General features: G+C 37.2%; 1 protein-coding gene across 2 annotated transcripts in view; it reads right to left on the reverse strand.

Annotated features, from left to right (window-relative positions):
- The window catches only part of TMEM245 (transmembrane protein 245), an 87,187-nt gene that overhangs the window by 51,754 nt on the left and 7,767 nt on the right, over positions 1-27,666 (reverse strand). The window contains exons 2-7 of one of the 2 annotated variants that reach the window (XM_052787582.1): positions 24,462-24,579; positions 23,135-23,236; positions 22,083-22,190; positions 16,159-16,371; positions 10,801-10,970; positions 5,849-5,872 (exon numbers count right to left, since the gene is read on the reverse strand). In XM_052787582.1, the coding sequence (XP_052643542.1) occupies positions 5,849-5,872; positions 10,801-10,970; positions 16,159-16,371; positions 22,083-22,190; positions 23,135-23,236; positions 24,462-24,579 (735 nt within the window). The remainder of the gene's footprint in view (positions 1-5,848; positions 5,873-10,800; positions 10,971-16,158; positions 16,372-22,082; positions 22,191-23,134; positions 23,237-24,461; positions 24,580-27,666) is intronic. The other variant, XM_052787583.1, reaches the window with a different exon arrangement.

Genomic DNA, 27,666 nt, shown 5'->3' on the forward strand with positions numbered 1-27,666 from the left:
AGCATTAAACATGCATCAGCTAAACCTACTGATACAGGAAACAGGCACGTATGTTGTTCTGTCAGTTTATGGAAAGGCCTATTCTACATATGTCCACAAACAAATAGTGATACCAATTAGGATTAGAGAAATTCTGATAATGTCATTCCAAACAGTAAAACTGCTCAGCCACGCGACTATGCAGAGTGCTCTAGAACAGTGCAAGCTGAGCTTCGTCTCATACACAAATTGACTGTTTACATAAAAAACTGTGAAAGCCAATGCAAGTAAGACCAAATACATTTTTCTAGCTTCCATGGTTCAAATACCAAGGCTATTTCTACTCCATCTGGCATTACTGCAGGAAAAAGCAGCAGCAGAAGGCCAGCTGTAAAATTTGTGCTTTAAGAAAACTGAGGTCAAAGCCAATATGCAGTAAATGAAAGTATTTCCAAGTGAGTACAAGTTATATATTCAGTGACTAGGCTGGTAACTTTTTAGTTAGAGATCTTACAAAACTACTAATATGCCTGCTGATGGTTTACATTAGTTCTTTCTTCATTATTTCTCCTATCCCTACACGTGAAACTGGGCTTGGAACAACTAAATTCTACAGACTGCTGTGTGATGATTGAATTGGTTAACGCTGAAGTTATAACTCCTATTTGAAAAAAAAAGTAAGGATTTTTTTTGGTGCTTATCCTGTAACATCTGAGCAGTTCATGTACATTAAGCAATCATTTTTAAACTTCAAGTTCTTTTACAACCAGCTCCTTGTTTGATCTATATTAACGCAAGGATTGTATTCAGCATCTTAGGACTGTTGTTCAAAATGATGAAGAAAAGTAGAAGAAAGCAAAACCCTTTTAAAAGAAACAAGGTGTTGAGCCAGCAAGTTTTGTAACAAAATCTGCACGATACTATGACCTGCAGAAAGGAATTCAGAGAACCTGAAGGAATCTGCAAAATGTTTTGTCTTAGATATTTTTAACATTTTTTAGCACTGCTGAAATATTTCCGCCATCAGAAATGCCTTGCCAAGTGCTAGAGGGAGGTTACCTGCCTGCCTGCAGCTTTCTGAAAAACTCTGAGTAGCCTCTACCTGGGGCTGTTACCTCTTTGGAAATAAGAATGCAAACAGGATTTGCTGTGCTCTTCCAAGCCTCAAATACATCTACGGATTATGCAAGAGAAGCAAGAAATAAAAGTCCCTGTTTTAAAGGTCAGAAATAAAAAATATCACTGAAAAACACTGGATGGCCAGGGGATGGAAATTTTATAGCATGGGCTTCAAAATAAAGCTATTAAAAATTAAAGCTGCCCTTGTTATTTCTTAGTTAACAAAGTTCAAACTAATTGCTATTTACTTTCTAACTTAGAGATAAAAGAAATCCGCCAGCTAGTCTTACATATAGCACCTTAATCAGACTCACTGAATCCAAGAAATTGGAGGTACTGTCAGAGATTTTTAAAAATGCTAGCCTCAATGACTATGTGAGTGGTATCCAATAGATGAAATCTCAGTGCAGCTGAAGCTGGACGCTTTAGATGTTTCACCATGCTAGCAACCACTGGAAGATCAAGCTCCAAAAGATCAGGATGAGGACTCTCTCTGAACTGGAACATGACGAACAGGGGATCTTTTCTTGACACTCCTTACTGTGGGTTAGAGTATGCCTACACTGCCATTGAGATGCAGCTGCGGCACATGTAAAGCCTGAATTACCCTTAATCTAGTTAGTAAAGTAATGGCAGCACTGATGTTGTACCAGTACAGGCAGCAGCCTCAGCCACACAAGCCCACCTTGTGTTTATTTACTTGGGCAGGTAGCCCAAACAAGCTAGATGAAAGCCAGCTCTGTATGCCTACAGGTACTGCAATTACATCTCTCACCACAGTCTTAAGGAGATCCAAGTTATACAACTGGTACACAGACATATCACAGGAGAAGACTGAATTGGATTGAGTATTGTAGAAGTAAAAGCAGATGCACAGCATTCATGTAGGGCTATATTTACTCCTTCTCCTTTAATTTGCTTGCTATTAAACCTCCCTTCCTTTCTCTACGTTTACCCACAATACCTCCTTAGGAAGCACTCACCTTTGCACACTCATGCTAGATAACGCATAGGTGCTATGTTACTGCAGGTAAACTAGACTGTTAAATCCCTGTGTGCTTGTACTTACCACTGCATCAGGTCCAGACTTCATTCTTACCCCAACCCTGTCAGACCTCCCTTTACAACCTTCCTGTAAACCACTGGCATGCACGCAAAGACAAACATATATTGACTAAACACTAGTCATTAGCCAGAGATCATAAAGTTTTCAATTCAGTTCCAAGCTTCTAATTTAAAGTTAGTCAACAGCAGGAAGCTGATGCTGCCACAACATACAAAATTACGCAACAAAAGGAAAGCCAGGCTCCTAAGCTACAGAAGGTCACACTTTCAAACCCAAACTGAAATGTTACTGATTTGTGATAGACTGTCCACAAAAAACTATCCTTAATTGTCACAGCTTTGAAGGGAAAGGTATCAATTTTTTAAACTTTTTTTTTTAATTAAGGTCCCTGTAAAAAAAAGTTTTTAAGATGAGATGCATTCTGTTAAAATGCTTCTCAATAATTTGCAAGTACTCCCTGCTTTCAACTTTTGGGTGATGATACAAACCACATTACAGCCAGCTGTAGCAGAACTACAGTTCATGCTTAACAATTGGGAATCCTACTATCTAGACAGGTTCTCCATATTATGCAATATAATACATCATCCATGAATTCATATTTTCATGTTTCACACTGCATAGCTATCAGAACACTAGTTTTTCTAGTATGTTTTATTACTGCATTGCCCACAGAGTGAAGCATGCCTGGACATCTACTTCTTTTTCAATTAAATCTACATAAAATTACCAAAAGAACTATTTTTTTTTTTTCTTTAAACAGCTTCACTATCTATCACGATTTTTTCCAAGACATTTCTTAGACTTGTTGACATTTCCCTTTCATTCAGTTAATATCTGAGGCTATCATTTTATTAATATCATCTGATAAGAATAAGGGGAAGCCTGTAATCAGGAGACATCTCAGGGTTATGTTGAAATGAGGCAGATGAGAAGTTAGAAAAGACAGAGAATGGGCTATATGAGGTCTCAAGTCTACTTACACCAGTGTCCCACCAACGGCAACTGCAGAATTTAGCAATTCTTTCTAAAGACTCCTGCCATAGACAACGTTATAAAGAACAAATCATGCTAGCCCAACTGAACCTATTCTGTATTTTGGGCTATATACCATGTTAAACTATGTGATTATATACTATTCTTGTTTGCCCCCCCCCGCCCCCCCCCCCCCCAAAATTCAAGCAGCTCTGACAGACGCTCTCAGAACAGGAAGAAAAAAATAAGGTTTATCACTAGCAGCCATAATCAACCATCATTTCAAACTCTGCCATCTCTAGGTGGTGTATTTTTAGTTTCTTGGTGGATTATTAGAAATTTATCTTGGTGTTCTCACAAGTACTTCCCTTCAAAGACAGGCAAAAAAGAGAAAGGTGCAAAGGAAGCAACCTTTTAACTGCATCCAGTGTTCTATATTACAAATCTCCTCCTTTGCCTCTGGTAGAGTATGATTTTTTTTTTTTAAATGTAGTTATTAAAAACAAACAAACAAAAAAAAACCCCAAAACAACAAAACAAACCCACAAGAACCTGATACAGTTTGCACAGTATTTTTTTGCCTTTTTTTTTTTTCATCTTGATTATATTATTACAGCTTGCTCATGCACAGAAGTCAGCATTGCATGTAACACTATAGGACTTTCAGGATCTCTTCCTGTGAAACTATAAAGTAAAACAGTATTTTTCAAAAGTAGCTCCAAGGAACTAAAAAAAAAAACACCTCTGTTAAACTATATCCACAGGGTTTTGCCCAATAATGCAAATCTCTAAACTAAAAATAAAATCCAGACATTTTAGCGTTCAAGGCAATTACAGTGAAATTATTTTTGCAACCTATCAATATTAAGGAAAAAATTGATCTACATACATGAATTTTCAAACAAGCAAATGACAAACTCAGAGCCAGAAAAAAAGTAGTTGAGACTAAACTTTGACCTATGGCTCACTGAACTCAGCTCTTCACCTTAAGTGTGCTAACAAACCAATACCTAATCAAAAACTTTTTATGAAGGGTTATGCTTGCACATATTTACTACTTATAAGTCACTCAAATAACAGAAATGTTTCAAGGTCACGAAATAAAAACGTAATTTTAAAACATCCAAACTATGTTCGAGGACAAAAGTACATTCAAAAATTCCCCTCTTAGTGGACAATTATAACTGAATCATAAAGCAAGCAACTCTACCCCCTTGTTCAGAAACACAGAAAGCCCCCCATCATATGACCCTGAGTTCACTGATTAAATACTGAAGATCAAACTTTCTAACTTCATTATAGGTGCTCAGCCTGGACTACTACTACACGCAGCATTATTCCCCATCTGCCATCCACAGCAGATACCAGCTGTGCAGCCCCATTTCATTGTTTACAAGAACCTTTTAGAGAGTTGTGCCAGTGCCCCCGTGGCCTCCACGCTCTACTCTGTTCTGCTTGTTTTCAACAGCATCCAGAACGACAGTATTTTAGGTGTCTTTCACAACATGCAAGGCAGACCTATAGTTTCTACTGTAATAGCTACTGAATGGAAAGGATGGGTTGTTGTTTATAAAACCATAGTAACCATTCTGACTCTCCCACTAATACTGAAGCGGTACGTGAGGATAAAAGTTGCTGCTGGAAGCATAACCCATTTCCAGATATAGTATTTGATTTTTTTCTATTTCACTTAATTACTTGGTTTTCATATATTTTATCACACACTAGATTTTCACCTTTAAAACTCAGAGGTCCTGCAGAAGTACACATGCTACAGGCATCCCTCTCCAGCTCTGCGCCTGTCTGAAGCAATGACACTGCCAAAGTCCCAGAGAGATACCACTGCACTGAGGAGTTGTCCAGATTTCAGTCACACAAGGCAAAACACAGACTGAATCAGTTTTAACTTCTCGAGATAACAGCTCCCCAAAGAACAATAGTTAACTCTAGTTGACTAAGATGAACCAAGGGAACTGAGGAGTACATTTCTTATAAAACACATCACACACTTCTAAAAGCCACACACATACACGCAAAATGAGTATTTTAGCTATACCAACTGCTTTAATTATATTTTGTAGATTTTTTTACTAGCCCTCACTTCCCTTAAGACTGTCGCTAGATTCAGCAGTTCTGAGATCGTGAGTATTCTCATTTCTCTCCTGCTGCACCAAATACCACTGAGTATACAGGCCAGTTTGACACTTCCAAAGTAAAAGATTAACAGCACTGACTGAAGCCAGTCAATGCGCTGTTTGCAAGTGCTTACATTCATAGCTTTACAACTGCGCTTCACCCTTACCACTCCCATGTTAATTCAGTTAACTAATGCCTTCTCTGAGCAGAGAACAGCTCTCCAGTCCGCGAGAGAACTGGTGGTGTTATGCATACAAGTGGGGACCAGGTAGAGATCAACTGTTCTTAAATAAAAGTGCCACTAAATCAAACTACCCTTGAAAGGCTAATGCAATATTCTGCTGTACAAAACATTTAACTATGTGCATTCATTTTAGTAGAAGACAAGAGATCAGGTAGAATTATATGACCTTCAGTAGCTTATATTAAGAGCTGGAAAAAAGACACTTGGGAGAGAAAACTAAGAAGCAAGGCATGTTAAGGAGTGTTCATGCTGCGAAAAAAAAACCCCAACAAACCTCCCCAAAACCACAGAATCCATTAGTTGGAATCACAATTTTTCTGTTTGTTTACCTTCTTATTAAGCCAGTGCCACAGCTTGTCAGTGGCAGGGGGAAATGGAAGAAAAGGGAAAAAAAAGACAAGAACACAGTGGAAAATTATTGAAAAATGCAGTAACAGAGAAGGAAAAAAGCAACAAAAGGCAGGCAAAGTCATCCACAGAATGAAAATGAAACTGTTCCAGACACAAAGGTAAATTGCAATAGGAAGAAGAGATCATAACAACTTCTAATGCAAAAATCTAGATTTTACTATTAACATGCACTTTTTGAAACAAAGAGGGATATAGCAAATAAGAACAACTTTAATGATATTAACAGAGCTATCAGCATAATCTGGGCAATTCCAGTTTAATTATACTGAGAGCTAACATCTCAGATTTTAGGGCAGGACTTCTAAAAGTACTCTGAGAAGGGCACTTTACTGAAACACCAAAACTTAACATGAGATTCTTGTTTATTGCATTAATACTCCCATTCAGGCAGTTTCCTATGTATTTCAAAACACTCCTATTACATCAACTACTGTTAAACAAATTTTGTATCTTTTTTTAGTACCACATTCATATTAAAACAGTCACATTCAATGGCACATCAAATACGTAATTAAATCTGATACACATACAACAGCAAATTGTAGATCAAATAAATGTATGGATTTCATATAATTTCATTGGTTGTGCAGAAGGTTCTTTGCACTTCTCAACAGTCAATTTCTCCTTTTGTACTACAGTGATTTTTCCTTACTAATTCTCAATACTGCTCAAGTACACCCATTTCAGGACCTAGTTTATGTAGGACTATACTCTTAATTCTAGCCATTAGTAATCAGTTAGCAGCATAATCACAACAGTGAAAAGCTTTAACGTTAAGATTCATCTATGTTAGAGGTTAAGATTAAGCAGGTGAAGTTTGTTTCTCCCTGAAAACAAGATCATTGAATGCTCAATAAATCCAGTGTTTTCACCAGTTGCCAGAAATTATATTAGCTCCCAATGAAAACAAAATGTAAGAATACTTCAAATTAAAAAAATCTCAGAATGTTAATTAAGTTACATCAGAAGCAAGAAGCAGATTTACAAAGAAACATGAACATCACGAAACATGAAAATAAAATACATCACAAAGCACCCACTTTTACTAGCTTTTACTACTCATGGAAAGAATCACAGTAATGGAAAGCAATGACAAAACTTCAAAAGCCTCAAACTGACACCGTAGAATTTATTTCTATTTTACCTCTTCACCTATGGAATAATTTATCAGTGAAAAAAGGTAAAGTTGTTTACTGATTCAACAACATACTTCTGCCTTTGACTTTACTTCTGCATATTAAAACCCACTATACATTAGGTTCATTTTGGAAAAAACGTAGATCTCATGACTGTATTTCTCCACTTTGCAACTCCAATACAACAAAAGCTAGAGCTCTATTGTTAGCCTGAAATTTTAGCAGAATGTGAAAGGAAGTCTTTGGTATTTTTCTGTAATTTCAGCCTCCTGAAATTGGATGATATATTTAATAACTAGGAAATAACAATCATTTTTTTATAAATGTTTAAGACAATACCTGGGAGGCTCTATCTGCCTACTATCTTACCAATACTGATGTTCCAGTAGTTCTACAACTGTAATCAATCCACATTTAAAAACAGACTACAGCTTATTTCTAATCTTCAAGTAATCCACAATTAATAAGGCAACAGCCACTTTTCCAGTATTTTACTGGAAAACTATTTATGCAAGATCTTACATGTCTATGGAAGTATTTCCTACAATAATATATGGACTGGTAGAGGTTCTGCCTGTTTTCTGTGCTCGCTTTAACTACGTGCTGAACTTGGCACCAGAAGAGCCAAACCTTGACTTTACCCAAAGTCCAAACAATCTATTACAGGCCTCCATACACAAAATTCTAGGACATTATACTGAGAAAAAGCATGTAATAACTCCATGATTCACTGAAGTCTACCAGAAAGCATGCATGCAAAGTACTAGCACTTTCTAACTAATAAGTCTAGCGCATGCAGTTGAGCAACTGCCTTGTGCTGAACTCCCTCACAAACTCTAACCAAAATAAAACTAGTCACCATATTAAAAGACAAAAGTTTTCTTAATAAAAAAAAAAAAAAAATTATCAGTGAAGCAAATTACTAGTTCTTGACTGCTGGTAAGAACATGCATGATACCATACCTATTAAGTTTTAAGATGACTTGATGGATGACAACAGAAACCTCCCTAATCTTCCCTCCAGGAAGTCTCTCATATCTGAACTGCTGTATCTGTTGGCTCCATGGGGCAAATGCACAACCAGGGACTAAAGAATACACTAGGAACATCTTATTTCCATAGTCCATATTTAAAGCAGGCCTGCACATACAGGCACAGCTTGACCTGCTGTTTCTGAAGAAAACGAAAAGCAATGCCCTACTTTCTTTCCTCTTCATCAGAACTTCTCTTCAGTTCAAATTTGTCTGCATTTCCAGGATAACAAGAGGTTGATGAGCAGTGGAAAAGTAGAAGAGCAGTTCTGTTCTTACTGCTTTTATTTAAGAAACAGACATAATCAGTAAAGCTCAAAGATTTGCATGCATGAGCAGTGCTCTCTCATAATTTCTCACAATAGGTTATTTTCCAAACCATCTACACTAGCCTCCTAAACTCTGTTTGGGAGAAAAAGACATGCCACTCGTCTTCCTCATCCTCACTACCTTTTATTCAAAACTGGAACTATTTCCTAATCAGGCATAGCACTTTAGAAAGACCAAGTAGTACCCCTAGATATTTGTGTGAAACAGACCTTGTCAATGGCTTCTTGTACCTACCTAAGAGCCCCAATACATCCTGATGCTGAGATTCAGCCTCCAAATAATTCAGCATACAAAACCCAAAACGAAACCAAATGAAACAAACAAAAATCACTAAGCAGCTTCAGCTCCCAGGAAAAGAAAGTACAAATAAAATATTTAAAAAGTAAACATCTCATTGCAAAGGAAATGATCCTTCAATCTTGGTTTCTCACATACACACAGAAAAGGTATGCTGTAACAATTCACTCTGGGAGTTTCTATTTTGTGTTTGCATATTTTTACTTCCTCTTCAACAGTGCCTACTGAAGCCAAAATGTTTGGTAATCCAACTTAAATGTAGCTCATCCATCCTTTCTAAAAAAACTTGCAAGGATGTCAATTTCATTCCTCTCCTTTCCCTGTCTCCACAAAAAATACAATTGCCAATATCCTATGGCATTGCTTCCCAAGTTCTGAGAGATGCATCCATGATCCTACAATGCACAGAATAAGCACATCCAGTAGAACTTCAAAGATATGAAAGCATTAGTGTGATAAGCATTGGAAGGCCACATATAATTCCAGCCACCCGTGATAAAGCCAGGTGAACTGTAATTAGAATAGCCACAAACAAGGACAACAGAATCATGCAGAGTATCAAATGTCCTTCTTATAATGGCTAGAAGAGCTTGAATTGCTTTAATACACACAGCACAGACTCAGAAGGAATATGACTGCCATCTAAAAAATGGTGGGGAGAGGGGAGATGGAGGAATGAGTTGCGCCAACACTGTTCTTTTGCCTCAACAAGAACAACATGTATATAAACTGACCTTCAATACATTTAAGCTGAAGAGTGGGAAGTTCTGCTGCACATTACGACAAAAGCCCTACCTTCTTTAAGGAGAAAAGACTTAGTGGAATCAGGAAGGATACTATATCATATAGTTACGCAATACAAGGATACTAAACTTGGCAACTCATGAAATACAATACATACAATATTGCGTCTAGAGAGTCTTCTTACTTACAGAACAAAAGGTTTTAATGAAAAGCTTTGTATAATGTAAGCTTTTATGCTAAGACGTTAATACTTTCCACTACCTTTGGAAAACCCATTTATCTTGTTCATAATTGTATTCTGAAAGGCTCTTCCTTTTTCAGATTCTTCCTCAATGAATCCTGTGAAACCGTTACTTATTTCCTACAGCCATTTTAATGCTTTTGTTGACCTTTTGACGTCCATTTACCCATTAGATCTGGCTTAAGCTCTTCCTTTTCCTGTAGGAATTCAGAGCTATAAACTGCAGACAGATCTGCCAAGGTACAGATGCTCTGACAAGCATACTTACAGGGTTCAGCTTTTCAGTTACAGAAACTCTAAGGTAACAGCTTTTTCTGAAGCAGAGAATACTTCAACAACACAGTTACAGAAAGCACATTCTTACACACTGGCATAGATTATTTTGTTTGTAATAGCTATCAGGTTAAGTCAAAACTTACAATTCTGAATGGAGGAGCCTTCATAAATTTTATGGAGCTTTCCAACTCTGCAATTTGCAATGCAAATGTGGGCACATTTTGAGTGGGGGAGAAGGGAGGGAGGCACAGAAGCCTTATTCTGTGGCACTTCCCAAATACCTTATCTCATATATTTCTTCTCTAACAGAGGGCAGCCTCCCTTATGTACCACCACGCCACTGTGTTCAACAACTATACTTCCACACAGTATAAACAAATGTGTTCAAACTAGCTCAGGCCCTACTTAGAGAGTACAACAGGTTGCTTTTTAAATTAAGTTTTCTCAACAGAAGTAGGAATGTCTCAACCTTCAGATTAAAGCTCATTAACTTCAAAATCTTTGTAATCAGGTGACTGAATCACAAGAAGTTTGCCTTACTCAGAGAAGGAATCTTCTGAAGCTAACTCAACATTTAAAAAGTGACTTCTGTCAAGCTTTGCATGTAATCGTTTAACGAAGTTTAAATGTGTACTTAAGTGTGAATAGTGACAGAAGAGACATGGTTTAAAATACACCATAAAACAGATAGAGTTTTACATGAGAGACATGTCCATTAGTGACAGACATTTATTTTAGAATTAAAGCATCTCAGCATACAGTGAACAGAGAATAAAACAAACTTTCAGGTTTCTTAAGGAAATAAGTAGGAATACCTTACTGTCAAGCTTTAGCATGACTCTTCCGAGCCCTCTGATGGGCCTTGGAGCAAGAGCTTCCTGACGTTCCTTCACAAAATTTTCAACAAGTTGCCACCAACTTTTGCAATGGTTTGCCACAAAGTTCAAAACTCCAAAATGAACCACGAGTTTTTTAAGTGCCCAAACTGTAACCACAAGAAGGAAATCAAGTGTTAAAGACTTCAGAGGAGCACCACAAGACTACACGTCTATTCCATTCTGAAAGACCTACGAAAAAGAAAGAAAAAGATCCTTGAGTTTTATTTCCCATTAGAAACTCCTTTCAGGACTTTCAAGCGGTTTTAGTACTAATCTCCTCATCTGCTTTACAGCCGTGCTCATATGGAATTTAGATCACAGCAGAAGAAAGGTGCCTGCGTACTGCTCGATTATGCAGCTAACAGACTTGAGCAAGGCCTGGGATAAGCAGGTGCCATTCCATGATTCCAGTACAGTGGATTTATCACATCTTCACACACACACCCCCCACTCCAGACAACTACACATAAAATACTACATTCAGAACTTAACAGCATGTTACACATAAAAGAAAATTTTCAGCCTCAATTCTTCGGTTTTAGGCCTTCAATACCATTAAAGCTGTATCTTTCCTTTAAGGACTGACAGCAGATCATGCATAATTTCACAGTAAAGAAGTGTTCATTTGAACCTTCAACTGAAATATAACTACTGATTAATTTTGCTTTTAAACATCAAAAACACTATTTTCAGATCAGCCTTTTATCTTGGCTTGAAGATGATCACACAAAGCTTCACAAAAATCCATACTGATCTTCAAAAACAGACAACAGAAGAACTATTTACAACTTTTTTTCCCAAAAAAAGCAGCATTTTGCTACCACAAACAGCTTTTCTTTAACACTGCTAACATATATCCACTGTAAAATAAAGAGCTTCTTAACAACACTAGAAATGTCTAGCATTACAGTTACAGAACTAAAACCTCATGTCCATTTACTTGCCATGAAATAAAGCCCAGAGACTTTTGCATAGGGCTTATTGTTCCAATCCTGCAATGGCACTGCTCTCCCTCACTGAGTATACATGCCAAACTTGTGAATCATCACAATCAGGAATGTAAAAGCAAAAAAGCATGATACATATGAAACTTTCCTTTGAAACTAATAGACCTTTAATAGTCATGAAATATTTGCCATATTCCTTTTTTATTCAACAAAATGTTACACCACTCAAATTTCCTATCTTATCACTGAAAAAAAGAAAAGCGAGTTGTCTTCCAAAGCCACTAGCAAATTTAACATCAGAACAGAGGAGTTAATTAATTCATGCTATAAACAAAGATTTGTATTACAACTGACTTTACTGGAGTATTGATGCAAACATACCAGTCACAAACACATCATTACAAGAAACATCAACTTAAAGGATCATAATTATTATACGTAGCAGTAACAGACCAGGAGATCTCGCAACCCAGTCCTGCCATGAACTACTGATACACAAATCTCTAAACAAAACTATACTGCATCCCCATACTGAAAACTATGGTTCTAAAGGAAAACAAAACGAAACTATTAGCAACAGAAACACATAATTCTCCTAATTTCTCCCGAATTTTTTTAAACCAGAATTCAGTAACAGTGAACGTCACGTGTAGATCAAAAACTAGTCAGTGTTAAAAATTCTATTTACACAGTAAAATAACTTTCTGTGAAAACACTAGCAGCACTCCTCTAATTATATCGTATTCCTCTAATTATATCGTATTTCTAGCAACATTTGATACTGAATTCCCCATCATTACATTCGTGTGTACTTTTAATAAAGCTTTTTCATATTATGAAGGATATTCTCCAAACTAGATTCATTACTTACTGCCATACATCAACACCACAATAATTCCCTCGTCCTCAAAAATTCACATCATGCTTCTACTTGGAGATATGCAAAATGACATATATAGCTGAAAAGGTTAACTTTTAATATCCACAGGGCACTTCTCAAAGTTCCAGAAGAGCCTACTGTCTGTAAGCCACTCGTGTAATAGTTTACATTCTTGTTCGTGGAAACCTCAACTCAACAATTTGCTGACATTTGGTTTACTTACCCTCTGGCACCACCATGTGGCAAACATGGGATTTATTCTCTTGAAGAAACAGAATGATCTCAGAATCTTCCTACTAAAGATAATGTGGCAAACATATACAAAAAAGGAGAAAATACAGTGCGAATGCCAGCACCTAACTTGCAGGTTCAAGCTTTGTATGATGAAATGCAACTCATGGTCAATACACAAACTGCTGCTCAGCAAAACATTGCAAGTTTGCATTTTACAAGGTGAACAACATACCTGAAATGGCATTCTAACCTTCTGCTATTATTTAAAAATAACTGTTTAAATATTATCTTCTAAAATAACTGAGTGTGCACTCATTGCAAAGGTGATGCCAGGAGGTGCTGCAGTCAATCACATGGCTGTAATTTTATTAGGTTAAGAAGAGGCAAGAGAGAAAAAGCTAAAGGAGGGCTGTTATTAGAAAGATATGAGCAGGAGAAAGGCTGCATAATAAGAAATTCCAAACATCTCCAGGAAGCAGAAAGCGACCTGAAGACAAAAATAGAACTAAAAAACCAAAAGATGCAACAGAACAAGTAAGGAAGTAAATGAAAGATCTTAAAAAGACAATAACAGGATTCCCAAGCTCACATCACTTAACAAAATGCTACAAGTGTTCCACAACCTGGCTTATTGCTTAGCTTTCGAATTCAAAAGCCATTTTTTCATCTTTTCATTTTATGGTATAATCACAGTATAGTTTTTCCACCCTCTGCATTAAACAATTTTAAAAGAGCACCGCATTCCACCAAAGTACAAATGCATTCAAGGAAAAATGTTAATGCTACCAACAAACTTCTCATAATCTAAATGCTTCTTCGTGTAAGTCCTGTCTACCACCATAAGGAACTCTGGTGAAATTAACACCTTCCTATTTAAAGTTTTAGGGGTGGGGTTTTTTGTTTGGTTTTTGTTGTTTGTTTGGGTTTTTTAAACATACTAGAAGCATTTGCCTTAAGGTCTCAGAAGTGCTTAAAGTTGCAAGAAAACTTGCTTTATAAGTCTTCCTATTTTCCACTACTCAGTATTTTTAATACCATCTCTCTTTTAACAATCCAGGTTCATTGACCTTCTGACACTTAACGTGATCCACTGTTCTAAATTTGGCTCTGTTCATCATTATACTGCCTTTTCATAATATTTTTGTGGTGATCTAGTTATATTCAGTTATATGCCCAGAAAAAGTACTTAATGGCCCCGTGTCACTGCTAAGGCAACAGGTCACAAATATTCTCAAAATTGATTTCTATTTTGGCATGAGTTTATTGTTCAGGTAGTTTTAGACCTAGTCACTGGCAGCAGGAGTATTCATCCATTTCAGTTATAGATGTGCACTTTAATCCAGATTTGTCTGGCTCAAGCTTAAAACCAGTCGTTGTCTGCCTAACTGCAAAACTATTGCACCCATTTTTCCTCCCACCTGAGCAGGTGTTTCTAAACAAGTGGTTAAGTCATTCCTTCACTTTTCTCTTCAATAAATTAAGCCACATAAGCTCTGCTTCTCGTAAGTGTAAAATTTATTTTCTAATCCCTTTATCATTTTTATGATGCATTTATGAGCCACATCCAACCTGCCATCACCATTTCCCATGATGCCCACACACCCAAACTGGGCAGTTTCTTCCACAGCAACTACACTGGGATGAAAAAAAATCAAACCCCTGTCTCCTTTTACCCTGTATTCAGCCACTTATATGACTAATAATCGCATTACCCCTTAGCTGCTGCTACAGCGTCACAGCCAAACATGCAGCTGTTCCTTTTGCTGTGCCTCTCAGCGTTCAGAGCCCCTCGAACCTGTAGGCATGGCCCCACAGTCATGACTTCCACATGCACAACTGGACGGTTTATAAAGGCTTTGCATATCGGGTGTAAATGGCAAGGTTTTGGTAGCAGGGTGGCCGCTGGGGTGGCCTCCATGGGGAAAGACCACGGGCTGCCCTTTGCCAGACAGAGTCAGTTCCAGCTGGCTCCACAGCGGACCCACCACAGGCCAAAGCTGACCCCTTAAGGCACGGGGGTGGTACCTCTGTGAAAATATACTGAAGAAAGGGCAGAAAACACTATAGAGGGAGAAGAGGAGGGAACACTGAGAGAACAACTGAACAGAAAGGAAGATGGAACGGAGGGATAAACAGAGGGAATAAAAATGCCAGGGGAGAAGTGGTGCTCCATGGTGGAGCAGGAGTACCATTCAGGGTGACCACAGCCTGTGGAGAACCCACGCCAGAGCAGTTACACCTCTTGACGGGACTGTGGCCTAGGGATGAGGAGATGCCTGAGCCGGTACCTCCCCAAAGGGACTGCAGCTCATGGATGAGCCCACACTGGAAAAGAGGAAAAGAGCGAGTGGCTCCGTGGGTACTTGGCCACTAGCTGGGGCCAATCCACCACACTTGGTAAAAGGGAAAATAGCTACCTTTAAGTGTTAGATACACGAAAAAATGCTGACAATTTGTGTTTTAACTGAAGTTCAGAGAAAACCCAAGCAAATTAGGAAACTCACTTTGCTTACAGGAGGGGAACGGGAAAAAATGCCTTCAGATTCTTAGGAGTTCATGCGTATTTCCAGACTTCCCATCTTCCCTATTCACCCCCCCAAAAGAGTATTGGAAAAAGTGGCACTCAGTTTTAAAACAACCTCTTTAGATAGCTAGCATAACTACTCCATTCTTGCTTGATATACAAGAGAACAGACGCATGTAGATGTGAAGTAACAAAGCTAATTAACCTCAGAGCTAAAATTAGAATCAAATTTATCTTGCGACTTGTCCACAGAGCTTAGCAACCCATTTTTAATGGGAGTTAAAAGCTAGCATGAGCTGTACTTCAGTACTGAATAACAGCCAAAATATTCTCTGTCTATAGGTGCAAAAACATGAAAGACAAGACATCAAGAGGAAGAAAAACAAAGTACTCTAAACCAAAAGTATTCTTACAATGAAAGGTATGGCACTAAACTATTCCAGGTAACTACTATAGTCAACAGGCAAAGCAATTTTACAGAGTTGTCCACTACATGATAACGGACAGTGCACATCAATCTGCCGATTTGAAGCCACAATTCATCACGAACATTATTATGTTATTGATGTTCTTAAGAAAAAAATCTTGAAAAAGTTTTAATTTAAAACTCACACAAGCCTGCAAGCCTTCCCTTCTATTTTATTTAACACAAAGCCTAAGGCTATCCAAAGTCATCATTTAACATGTATTTCTAATAACTGGAATATTACCTGCAAAAGGCACTGGCAATAGCTGCACAATCCAGAAATTTAGCCAGATCTGGACAATGACAATGGCCCACACTAGTGCAACAAAGTAAATATCACTAGTTTTCTTTTTTCTAAGAAAAGATCCAATCTCAGGTCTTTGTCTGCTCCCAGAAGAGGATGAAGAGGAGGAGAAAGATGATGAAGCATGTGGAGACTGATCACCTTCTGTTGCTCCTAAAACAAATGCAAACAAAGAGGTGGAAATTATCACATTAACGTTCACCACAACAGAATATGCTCCCTAGTCCCAAATTAACCTTTTTTTTGTTGGGTTTTGCTTGGTTGGTTTTTTTGTTTGTTTTTTTTTTTAATTTCTCTAAAAGACAGAGACAGCCTTGGCACTGATCTGAATTTTGAAAAGATAGAACAGGGCTGTGTAAGCTCTCCCACACCATGCAACACCATGCCAAGCAGTGCCAGGAGGAGAGAAGAAAAGATGCTACGGCCTCTAAGAGGCCTTCTGTCACTGCAGGTAAGTTACAAGCCAAATATATTTTACCAAATAACCATAAAACCCTGAAAAACACAAAGTGTAATTAACTTCTAAAAAAAAAAAAATCTAAAGTCTTAAAAGAAATCTTTGATTTCTCTTAAGTACTCAAAAAGAAGTCTTAGATTTGCTCAAAGCTCTTTTAAACAAAACAAAAAACCACAGCATACATTGAAGAGGAAGCTTGTATCTTAAAAGTTTCTTACTACACTTTTTCTGTTCCTGAACACTCACATTACAAACATAGCACTCACACTGTGATCCTAAATTACTTGCTTGTGTAACATATTGTAACAAGAGCAAACATAAATCAGGGGGTAACAAACATTGTCATTCTCTCATTCTAAGTTAGTCAACATGAAATTCAATTTAAAAATGTGAACTGATGTGTTAAAGGCACTTACAAATAAACAGTAAATAGTCATTTCAGGCAAAAATATGTCCAAATTAAAATTCTTGTATAGAGAACATAGTCATTTATTTTATTTACTAATTCAACTTTTTAGTTGGTACATCTGCCTAGTATCAGACTAGTATGGATGACACCAAATCCATTTTCAGTCACTGTTATGCAGTAGAATGTCTTCCTGAGAACACCAGTATTAACTTTTACTGAGGCCTCATGCTGATAGCAAAATGCACACACTTCCCACACACCATTACTTGAGAAAAATTTGCAGCCATGGTAGAAGAATGCACACACAAGAAAACCTGAAAAGTTACTCTATGCTGAAGAATAAAAAGCAGTATGTTATGCTGGTGCATACTGCAGCAGGTAAGCAATGAACACAACTCCCTTCACTGGACTTGTGTCACATAAGCACCAATCACTTTCTTCCCACGAAGAAAAACTGCTGTAAAAACTGTATTACAATATACTACAATGCGTATCGGTCAAACAACTCATGTTCCACACATGCAGTTTTAGCTGCAATGTGTCACTAAAGCCATTCTTAGCCTGAAGCATGACAGCTAGAATGTACGAAAAGACAAGACAGATTTGTCATACGTGTACAGTAGTGGTAAGTGACAAATTCTGCAGCCTCACACACTGGATGAACGGTCGTCTTTTGCTGTAGAAATCTGCACTGGTGTTCTACAAGTAAGGGGAACTATTTTTAGAGCTTATAAACACTTCCCCACCACACTAATACAATAAGGCAGATCTATTGATTCTCCCAACTGATAGACACTGGGACAATGAGAGAAACATCAGCTGGTTGCTGGTAACCTATTTGGTGGAACTTCAGAACATTCCCAAAGGAATTACAGCATGCAAACTGAAAGAAGGAACTCTGCAAGCAGCTAAACACAGCCAAAGCTTCTGGTGGAGTGCTTCTTGGCAAATCAGTTCATGGCTCAAAGGGATGAAGGCCAGCCCCATCATACACAAACTACACTTCAGAGAAAAAGACACAAGTTAATTTTCCATAAGTGGAGAGAAAGTTACCTGTGAACAGAAGCTTTCCTAAAAAGACAAAGTGTTTTTGTCATAAGAAAGAGAGGGTCCATCATTCCCCTGTACTTCTCAGTCTATTTTTAATGAAGCAGAAGAGCACTAATAGAAACAAATGGATCCAGCTTTGGATGCACTAAAGGAACACAAATTTCAAAGCACTATATCCATAATTGAGAATTCTCCCCTATCAATTCAATTTACTCAACACTTTTCTTTTTGCTTTTTTTGCTCCAAAATTAATATAATAAACATAAGTAGTAACATGACAAGCAGCAGAAACTCAAGTATTTATTAAAGGGAAGGAAGTGCTAGAAGTCAAAATAGAAAAACCAAAGGCATTTAATATGCTGAAGTCTATGCTTCAAGATAAAATTATCTGACACTTTTTGCCCCCAAAGCCCTTAGTAGAGTCACTTTTATGAAAGAAAAAAGAATATTCCTTCTTTTGGTAATGAAAAATTTGATCAACATATTTTTGCAATGAAGAAAACCTTAATTAAATAACAGCAATAGTAACGTTAAGAGTAGTACAAATTAGACTGCCTCATTCTCTTACAGTTTTCCTATTAACTTAAGCAGACTGTACATAGAATGCAAAGCACAGATGGGAAAGAGCTGACAGGGAAAAAAAAGAATAATAATAAAAAAAAACAAAACAGGGAAAAAAAAATTAAAACCCCTAGGGGATTCCAAGATGAGAAAGCTTTTTCACAATGCAGTTCCGCACCACTTTAAGCCAAACTAAATTGGCATTGCCAACGACCCACTATTCTCCCCATGCCAAAAAACACACAGACTCCTTAGCATCAGAACTGCCATTCAGATGACTGTAGCATAAGTCAGTTCACGAAGCTGATCCACTCAAAAAACCCACCAAACTTTGCAAATGAAAAAAAAATTACATTTTGTTGGCAAGATATGCTCTGCAAACCAAGGCATGAGTGCCTTGTCAACACAAATAGGAAAAAAAGGACTATCAGAATAAAAGACTATCGGAATACTGATTTAGAGCAACTTCAAGTTCTGTAAAACCCCTCCTAGTGTGCTTCATGATATTTTTAGAGATGAAATGTGAAAAACACCTTTCTGTCTTCCAACTAATGAACGTATCACAGTCTTTCCCAACTGGTTAAACATAATATCCAGTAAAGAATTCTAGCAAAATCAGAATGTACGGTATTTATTTGAATACAATAAAAACAACAAAAAAGTCAGTTTTCCAGGCTGTCTTAAGACATGTTCTTTTCTTTACACAATAAGTTCTCTGTCAAGTCAACTTCTTGCTGCCATAGTGTTTTGAATTATTCTCCTCCCATTCCTTAAATAAAAGGGAAAGGAATAGCAGCATACAGAAAGGCAAGTATCTGTATCTCTATGGAGCAGGGTATCAGAATAAAATCTTCCGTTAGATGAAACAGTGATTTTATTATCGTTAATGAAAAAGTATTTCAGAACAACAGGATGAAGGTACCCCTTCATGAATAACCACATTTTTCTGTAATTTCAAAAGATTTTTTTTTTTTTTTTTAAGAAAACAAAGAAGGGGGGAGGGAGGATAAGAGGCATGACTACATTTAAGGATTTCGGTATCTATCATACTCAAAGCCAACACGACAATAGAATCTTGCCTACAAGGCAGCTAACAAAATACTGCAGTGGTATTTGCTGCTTAAGTTGCGGACTTCTCATTTGCTGCATACTCTAGAAATTCTTGGGGCACCAGGAAGGACAACAAGTCAGACCACCTTCACTGCTATCACTAAATTCCTCACCCCAAAACTAAATACTGGTATTCAACAACAAAATAAGGAAAAACATGAGTGGTCAGAAAAAACTGTAAAATCAATACAGCTTATTTCCCCTTCTGTTGTTTTCATGAACAAATTTAAGCATAAGGAGAACAGTAAAAACATGAAGCATTGATTGTTCTATAATTGATTTAATACAGTATAAGCATTGTTATTGATACTAGCAATTAATCAACCTTGACAACCACTGACATATTTAGACTAGATGTGAGGAAGATCTCCTCCTGCAGTCTGCTATCCACCTGGCTGAAGATGCGAAAACTTGCAAAATCTTAAACTTCTCATAAAATAGATGCGTGTTACATTACAAGTTGCAAAGCAAGATAACAGAACATCTAAAAATCACTGGAGAGGAAAAACAAAAGAGTTGCAGTTTCTTAACCCTGCAGGTAAAACCTGTTGCTATACAAGAATAATGTTTCATCACCATTCACACAGAAGATCCAAACCAAAGATGACCAAAAGGATGCTTAACACATGTCACAGACTATAATGCTAACTCCCAACAGATTGTTGGAAAATTATCTGAACTACTGTTAGGAGTCAACAGGAAACTCCATATTTGTTCTTTTCCTGCTGTGAAGGAAAACAACAGAATTTGCAAGACAAAAAAAGTCTGGTTAACTGTCTCAAGAAAATAAGTCAAAAAACATTCACTATAAAAAGACATCTTTATAAAACCGCTGTAGGTGGGGTTTTTTTGGCCATGAGAGGTTACAACTTGAAAACAGAAAAAAAAACCCCTGTCTTAAAGAAAAGAAAAAAATTAAAACTGTTGTGCAAGTGAAAAAAAAACCCACAACCAACAAACAAGAACACAACCGCTTACATAGCACATTTGTGGGAGACTGTTGCTTGACTGCGTGTTCAAAAATCCAGCTAAAAAAAATAATCTCATTTCCAAAGTTAAAGATTAGAGACAGCAATACAAGAGAACTGTTACAATGATGCTCCATTCTCAAATTTCAGGACATATGTCCATAGGGTTCTATATTTATTTTGATGATAATCATGTAAAACGTAGAAACAAAGATAAGAAAAGAGTAAGCTGTCTAAAGCTGCCCTTTTTATATTTAAAATTAAGCATTTTTTCAAGTACAGCCTACACTGACATATTTAAAATTAGGAAGTGTTTACATTTCATCAAAAGATTTCTGAAGAGCTTGTTCTACAGCATTTCACCTAGTGGCTGAAATAACTTTTTAGTTTCATGAATGGTAACCTGTAGACAGAAGGTTTTATTGCCACATGCTCAAAGCATTCTCTCCTGCACAATCACTATGTTTCCTCCTCTGAAGCACGATTTACACATTACAGACAATATTAAGAACATACTATCTTGAAGAAGACAACTCTTAGATACAGCCAATTTCAAAATGAAGTTTTGGAAGTTCACATTCTGTCAAGTTGAATGACCTGTTTTGTCTGCTTGCAGGAAATGGATGAAACCTTTCCATTTCCAGAGATGTCCGTAATAGCTTATTTTTCTAGTATCGCATTCCATCAAAGGCCTACCTGGAAAAATGATGGTAAAGTTCAAAACCAGTGATGGACATCTAAACACCTTCTTTGCAACTCTTTCAAGCCATTACTTACAGATTTCTAGTTGTGTTATTGTAAGTGAAAGTATCGTGACTCAAGCTACAAAGTGAAGTAAACTCACTACAGGAAAAGACTTTGAGCATGCCATAGTTAAACAGAGAACAAGGGGGTTTTTGTCACTGTGATGTATACAAAAATTATTCCAGTCTATCTGTACCTGGTCCAGAAATCCAGTTTTACCTCATAACTGCCAACAAATCAAAAGAAGGCTAGGGAAAATAAAAAAATTAATAATAAAGAATAGAAGAAAGCCATGCCCTCATTCTGGGGAAAAAAAAAATTATTCTAGTCAGGCTATCTAAACGTACAGAAAGCCACGCAAACTATAATTTAAAAGACAGCTTTTATATTATTGTCTTGTTAACATTTTTAAAAACAGATAAACCTGTTTCACGAGGTAAGTATAAATGTGATATTTTGGACAGAATGAAGAGGATAGGGACTATTTTGAAATTTGTTCTTAATTCCCTCCAATTTCATGCCTTTAAAGCAAATTCAAATGTTTTCTTACAGAGTATTCAGTCACCTGAGGGTTGTGAGGAACGTTCATTATTGGACTCATCTTCTGTCATTGAAATTGCCATGGCAATTGTTGAAGCAGCAATGGAAATCATCTGACCAGGAAGCTCTGCCCCTGTAAAATACATATGTGGATGTAAATAAAGAAAAGCTTAAGTCTTAAAATGTTTTATTTGTTACTTGATAGCCACGGATGTTGTCAAGCCACAGAAATTATATGGATAGACACTGTTAGTTTTTAGTATGTATTATATGTAGTCAATACGATCAAACAGGAACAAGTGCTATTAATTTTAGTATTACAATACACCTGGAGCCAAAACACAAAACCAGTTATTTGCTTAGCATTTTCCTTGCTAATGAACTGTCACTGACCAAGTCACTCGCAGCTGCTGGCAGTTTGATTAATCTAAAAATCTCTATACCAGATAATCAATTTTACTAACCAAGATTATGACGACTTTCAAGAAAACTAAACCAGCAAGACAGGAAAAAAGTTTCCCCAAATAATCATACAGCTAGTACTAGAAAAGAACACCTGACATTTGATTTTGTGCAAAATTGACTCGCAACAGGCAGAACCGATTTTTCTCAAAGTCTGAACACAAACCATAGTTTTAAGAAACTGGTATTTTAAAAATTAATGACTTGCTGGATGGATTTGTCTCGGTTTCTCTCATGCTGAGCATTATAGGGGCTACTAAACCCACAATGCTCATTTCTTTCAAAATTAGCCTCTGATTTCAAATTTCCTGGGCTTGCTTTATGCTTGAAACTACACACAGGTTTCTGTAAACTTAAGCAATCGGGCTTGACAACGAGAGTCACTACTTTGCTATGGAAAACAAACATCAGTCCATTGCAAAGATCTTCTGTAAAGAATCAAAGATGCACTTCAGTGTGCGTAAACCACTTTGAAACAAACATACTAAAAATCTTAGGGTAAATTCTTGCAATCCATCTGGTATTGAATTTAGAGTAATATGGTCCAGATTCTTTCACTTGACTTTACAGAACTTTTGCCTCCAACAATAAAAGAAATAGCGACTGATTTCTTACCAGAAGACTCCTTTCCATTCTGCTGTTCATGCAACATGCCTACAGTCATCAGAACAACTATAACCAGAAACACAGGAATCCTCCAGGAACCTGCCACGGAAGCTGAAAGATACAGGGGTTTTTTTACAAGAAAAATTACGCCATTAATAAACTCTACATTTAGCAAAACCAAGAAAGGCACCACATCAACCAAGAACAATCTGGGCAGAAACTAATTAGTGTCATAAAGCAAATAAATTTTCTACATTCATGGAAAGAAGAATAGAAAAAACGGGTGAACCAGTTTCTCAATGAATAAACCAAATTGTTACCATTCCTAACTTCAATGACTTTAAACTATGCTGATATATTCTTTAGAGAACAATTTTTAAAACAACATGCAAAATTACATGAAAATACACACAAAATAAAAACATTTTAGAAATCAGAGGCAAATTAAGTTCCCCCCCAAAATCTGTATTTATGTTAGATCTCCAGAGAGTAGTGGCATCAAGCAGTGCCTTCTTGGGCTTTGGCTTTTCAGCTAGTACTTCCAACAAATATAAGACTGTCAAAATGTAAGCAAATGCAAAGCCATTATGTGTAGCTTAAAACCTCAGGAAAGTGTCCCCACATGGTCAGAGCAACCCTTGAAACCTGCTGCTAAAGCAAAGTAAATCATTAAGTATGCTGTGAAACCTTCCATCATGATAGTCTTCTATTATTTGCATGATACTTCCAGCATAAACTCTGATATGGTAATATAATCTGATGTTATATTAAATATGTAAAATAATTTTAATACTAATAGATTACTATAATCTTACATTTGTATTAACAGATTATACAGACTAGTGGGAAATTTATTTGGTATTGTTGATATATCGACATGCTTGTTGACTACTGAGAGAAATTTTTTTTGTTTTACTTCTATTACATGCATTTTACAGCCTCAGCCTTGGTTAATGGCAGGCTCTCAAGAAAACAATAATATTAAAAATTATCACAAGTGAAAAATCTAAATCCACCCACATGTGACCCCAGTCCTTCCCCACTATCAGGGAGTCAGTATCAGGTCTGGAGCCAAATAAGGGAAAACCATGGGAAGTACAAACTGAGCAGGAGGAGTGGAAGACAAATGTTGCTCAGCATCTTGATGCCTTCCCATTTCCTACTCCAACTCTCTCTCCTGGCCACATGCAGCCAGAATTTCTGAGCAGAGAAATCAGCCTGCATCTCGGCTAAGACTCCATTATAAAGACTTATCAGAAGAGGAAGCAAGTAGCTTTGTTTGCAAGACAACAGAATCCCAGCCGACGCATTAGAATAGTAACTTCTTGTTACTCACCTAAGTGAAAGAGCAGCATAATCCAGACAGGGACAGAGATTGCTTTTAAGTAACGTTCAGTGCTTATATTCCACTTGAATGAAACCATCAGCAGGTAACCAACTACCAACGTCCATATCTTTAAGAAAAAGATACACACAGGTGTGTATACATACACAAGGACAAATATTTTGATGTGTGCTTATACACACAAACACGCACCCCTAACTGCCATATCAAGAGAACTGAAGTCAGGTTCCAACCCTTTGAGAAGCCTACATTTCCGAACTGTCAGTCAATTACAGGAGTTTTTGCTCCATATAAGAGAAGCGTAAAGTTTGTGTGAAGTGTAAGGGAAGGCTAGACATGCCTTTGGTCTGCCTTCAGTATGGTTCTAATGTGAGGCAGTATACGTGCTTTGCTGGACGCAAACCCTGAGGGAAGATGGTTTTGCACCGGAGACCAAACAATTACTCTGGAACCGCTACTGAAAAGGTGAGAACCTAAATGAAATGCAGCCACCAGCGGAGCTACAGGGAGACAGAGCCAGCAGAGCACCACACATTCCAGCACAGAGCAGCTTGCCAGCTCCCGTGTCCCAGTCCCAAGAGACAAAGGGGGCTTTATGCCAAAGACAGCCATTAGAAAGCACAACAAAACCTGCCGCTCCTCAGCAGTGTTGGTCCACAAAACAGTCATGCCTTTAAATGACTTGTGACACGTAATTTGGCCAAATGTGGACTCAAGACAAACGTCTAAAATCAACAGAACCCTTAGATATTAAGACTAAAGTTATAAACAAACAAAAAAAATCTGATCTGAAATGCATAGCAGCACTCTTTTAACAGCATAGGTTCATAACAAATTCACAAGGCGTATTACAGCACAACTGTAATTGCAAGACACAACTCAGCATGAAGATGCTATCCTACTCCCTAACATCAGCCACATAACATCTTTGTATGATAGATGTTCCAGCATCAAGCCAACTTTCTCTTTAGCTTTTAAATTTAATGATAAATTACAAATAGGAGACTCAGTAAATTCAATATATTAAACTTTCTGATTAAAAATATGCCACAAGTAGGAGGCTAACAGGTCATAAGCCTATGTTTAACAGCCAACAAAGCAAAACATGTTGCATTGCTTTTAGCCATGCACGTAGCTGAACTAAAAGCCAGCATTTCAGGGTTTAGGTATTCAATAATTTTTTGTGTTGCAAGTTACAATAATTCATCAATTCTCATTTCTAAAAGCTTAGCAAATGACCCAAGTAAAAGTATTTCTTCTTTCAATTGAATAGAAAGAAATAGCTTATTTTAAAATAAACAAGTCATCTTGTTTCGGACATCAAACAATAACAATCCAAAAGCCCTGTAAAAAAACTTGTCAACTGACTGGTGCAAAAGGTTTAATTTCAGTGACACCATGGAGTAATAGTTCTTTATCAGTTAATGTTATGGCCAAGCACTTCCCTACGCTGCAAGAAATAATAATGCACGGGAACTAGGGTAGCCTACTTCCCTAAGTTGGGTAAGCCTACTTCCAACAATTGATAGCTGAAAGCAACTGACAAAACAAATTAACTTAAACTGACAGAGACTAGGATTTCAACCCATACTAACTTGGCAACAGCCTAATTTTTTTTTTCCCCCTTAACCCTTTAAAGGCATGTTATATAACCTTTCCCACTTTTTCTAAATGGTCTCCAAAGGTTTTGGCTACAAGAGTGTGAGAATATTACTAGCCTCTTTACTATTACATGTCCATCTCAACAACTGAAATCATAGAAATGAAGAATAAAAGATACTGCCTACTTTCATTAAAATTAAGCTACTGTCATTATTGCACTAAAACTAGAATGGATGCAAGTTCCATGCTAAGCCAAAATGCCTATAAATTTGATTTATGAGAGTATACAGCTAACCAGCTAACTAATATACACACTTCAGATACTGCAGAATGTCTTAGCTACCATAAACTATTTATCAAGCTGAAGTCAGCTGCAGATGCCTAACTTTCACCATGTACTCTGAGACTTTAAATGCCTGTTCAATCACAATTAATATTTACAGACATGCACAACTCCCATATATCACAGTTTTAGGATGGTTTAAGCCTGTAAGCTTTCCTTCTTCCTTCCCTCACTTATCTTCATTGTCCGAACAGAGAGCAAGGACCTCATTTCTCACATCTCCTTTGCATTTTGTAGCACCCCTCACAAACTGAACAAAATGTTGTTTTGCCTTCAGACATACAAAGTAAAACAGCCTGCTTCCTTGAATAAACTACTATAGGACTGCAGCGTAACTTCTTGGATTTCAGCACCCACTTTCGGGTTACATTGGTAATTTTAAAAGGCCAGATTTAGACAAGCCTAGGCAAGTCTGAAGGGCTTCAGTTCTCTTTAAATTGCCAACTGGAGGCAAAATTACACCATACAAAGATGCAGCTTTTATGTTAAGTTCAAGCACCTGCTTCAGTGTTTTGATTTTTCTTTTAAATTTCAGTGTCAGAAAGTCTAGGATCCATCCGCATGACCATATCACCAATGTTACTGAAAGTCTGTTCACAGTTCCAGTTAAAGTTGAGAGAATTCGAAAATCTGAGACGCTCTTGGCTTTGGCATAATTTTTTTATAACAAACTCTTTCTTACTACTCAACTCTTGACAACATTTATATTGAAGAGTAAAATTCTTTATTTACACAGTTCACTCCCTTTTTTCCTATCAGCAATTAATCTCTAAGGGAAAGGTTTTACAGATGCTCATTTAATAGCTCACTGCTACTGAAAGCGGCAGTTCATTCTCTCCCACTGCCAGTCAGGCAGTCCCACCTCTTCTGCACACTAGCTTCAACGTTCAGCCAGCCAGCTCAAGCTCCCTAAGCTGACAAAAAACTATCCGGAAAAAAACCCACAAGTTTATAATCTAATTCAGTTATAGCTAAACAGGCTCACAGAGGTAAGACAGGCACCGACAACAGGGCAACTGAAGCGTATGTCAGAAGTGGGATAAGCAAGAACAGCTCCTCATTGGCAGCAAAGCTCTCGGAACGACTCAGCCTTCCTTGGAATGTTGCCCCAACAACTCAACATCCAGCAGGGAACACATTTCCTACCTGCTTCATGTAAGCCACCCCCCAGGAAACACAACAGTGAAGACTGAGTAGAATAACGAACAGTTACTTCTTTTGATATATGCTCTGCCAACCTTCCAAAAGTTT

This window comes from Harpia harpyja, chromosome 5, assembly GCF_026419915.1.
Source record: "Harpia harpyja isolate bHarHar1 chromosome 5, bHarHar1 primary haplotype, whole genome shotgun sequence".
In the NCBI taxonomy this organism is placed as follows: Eukaryota; Metazoa; Chordata; class Aves; order Accipitriformes; family Accipitridae; genus Harpia; species Harpia harpyja.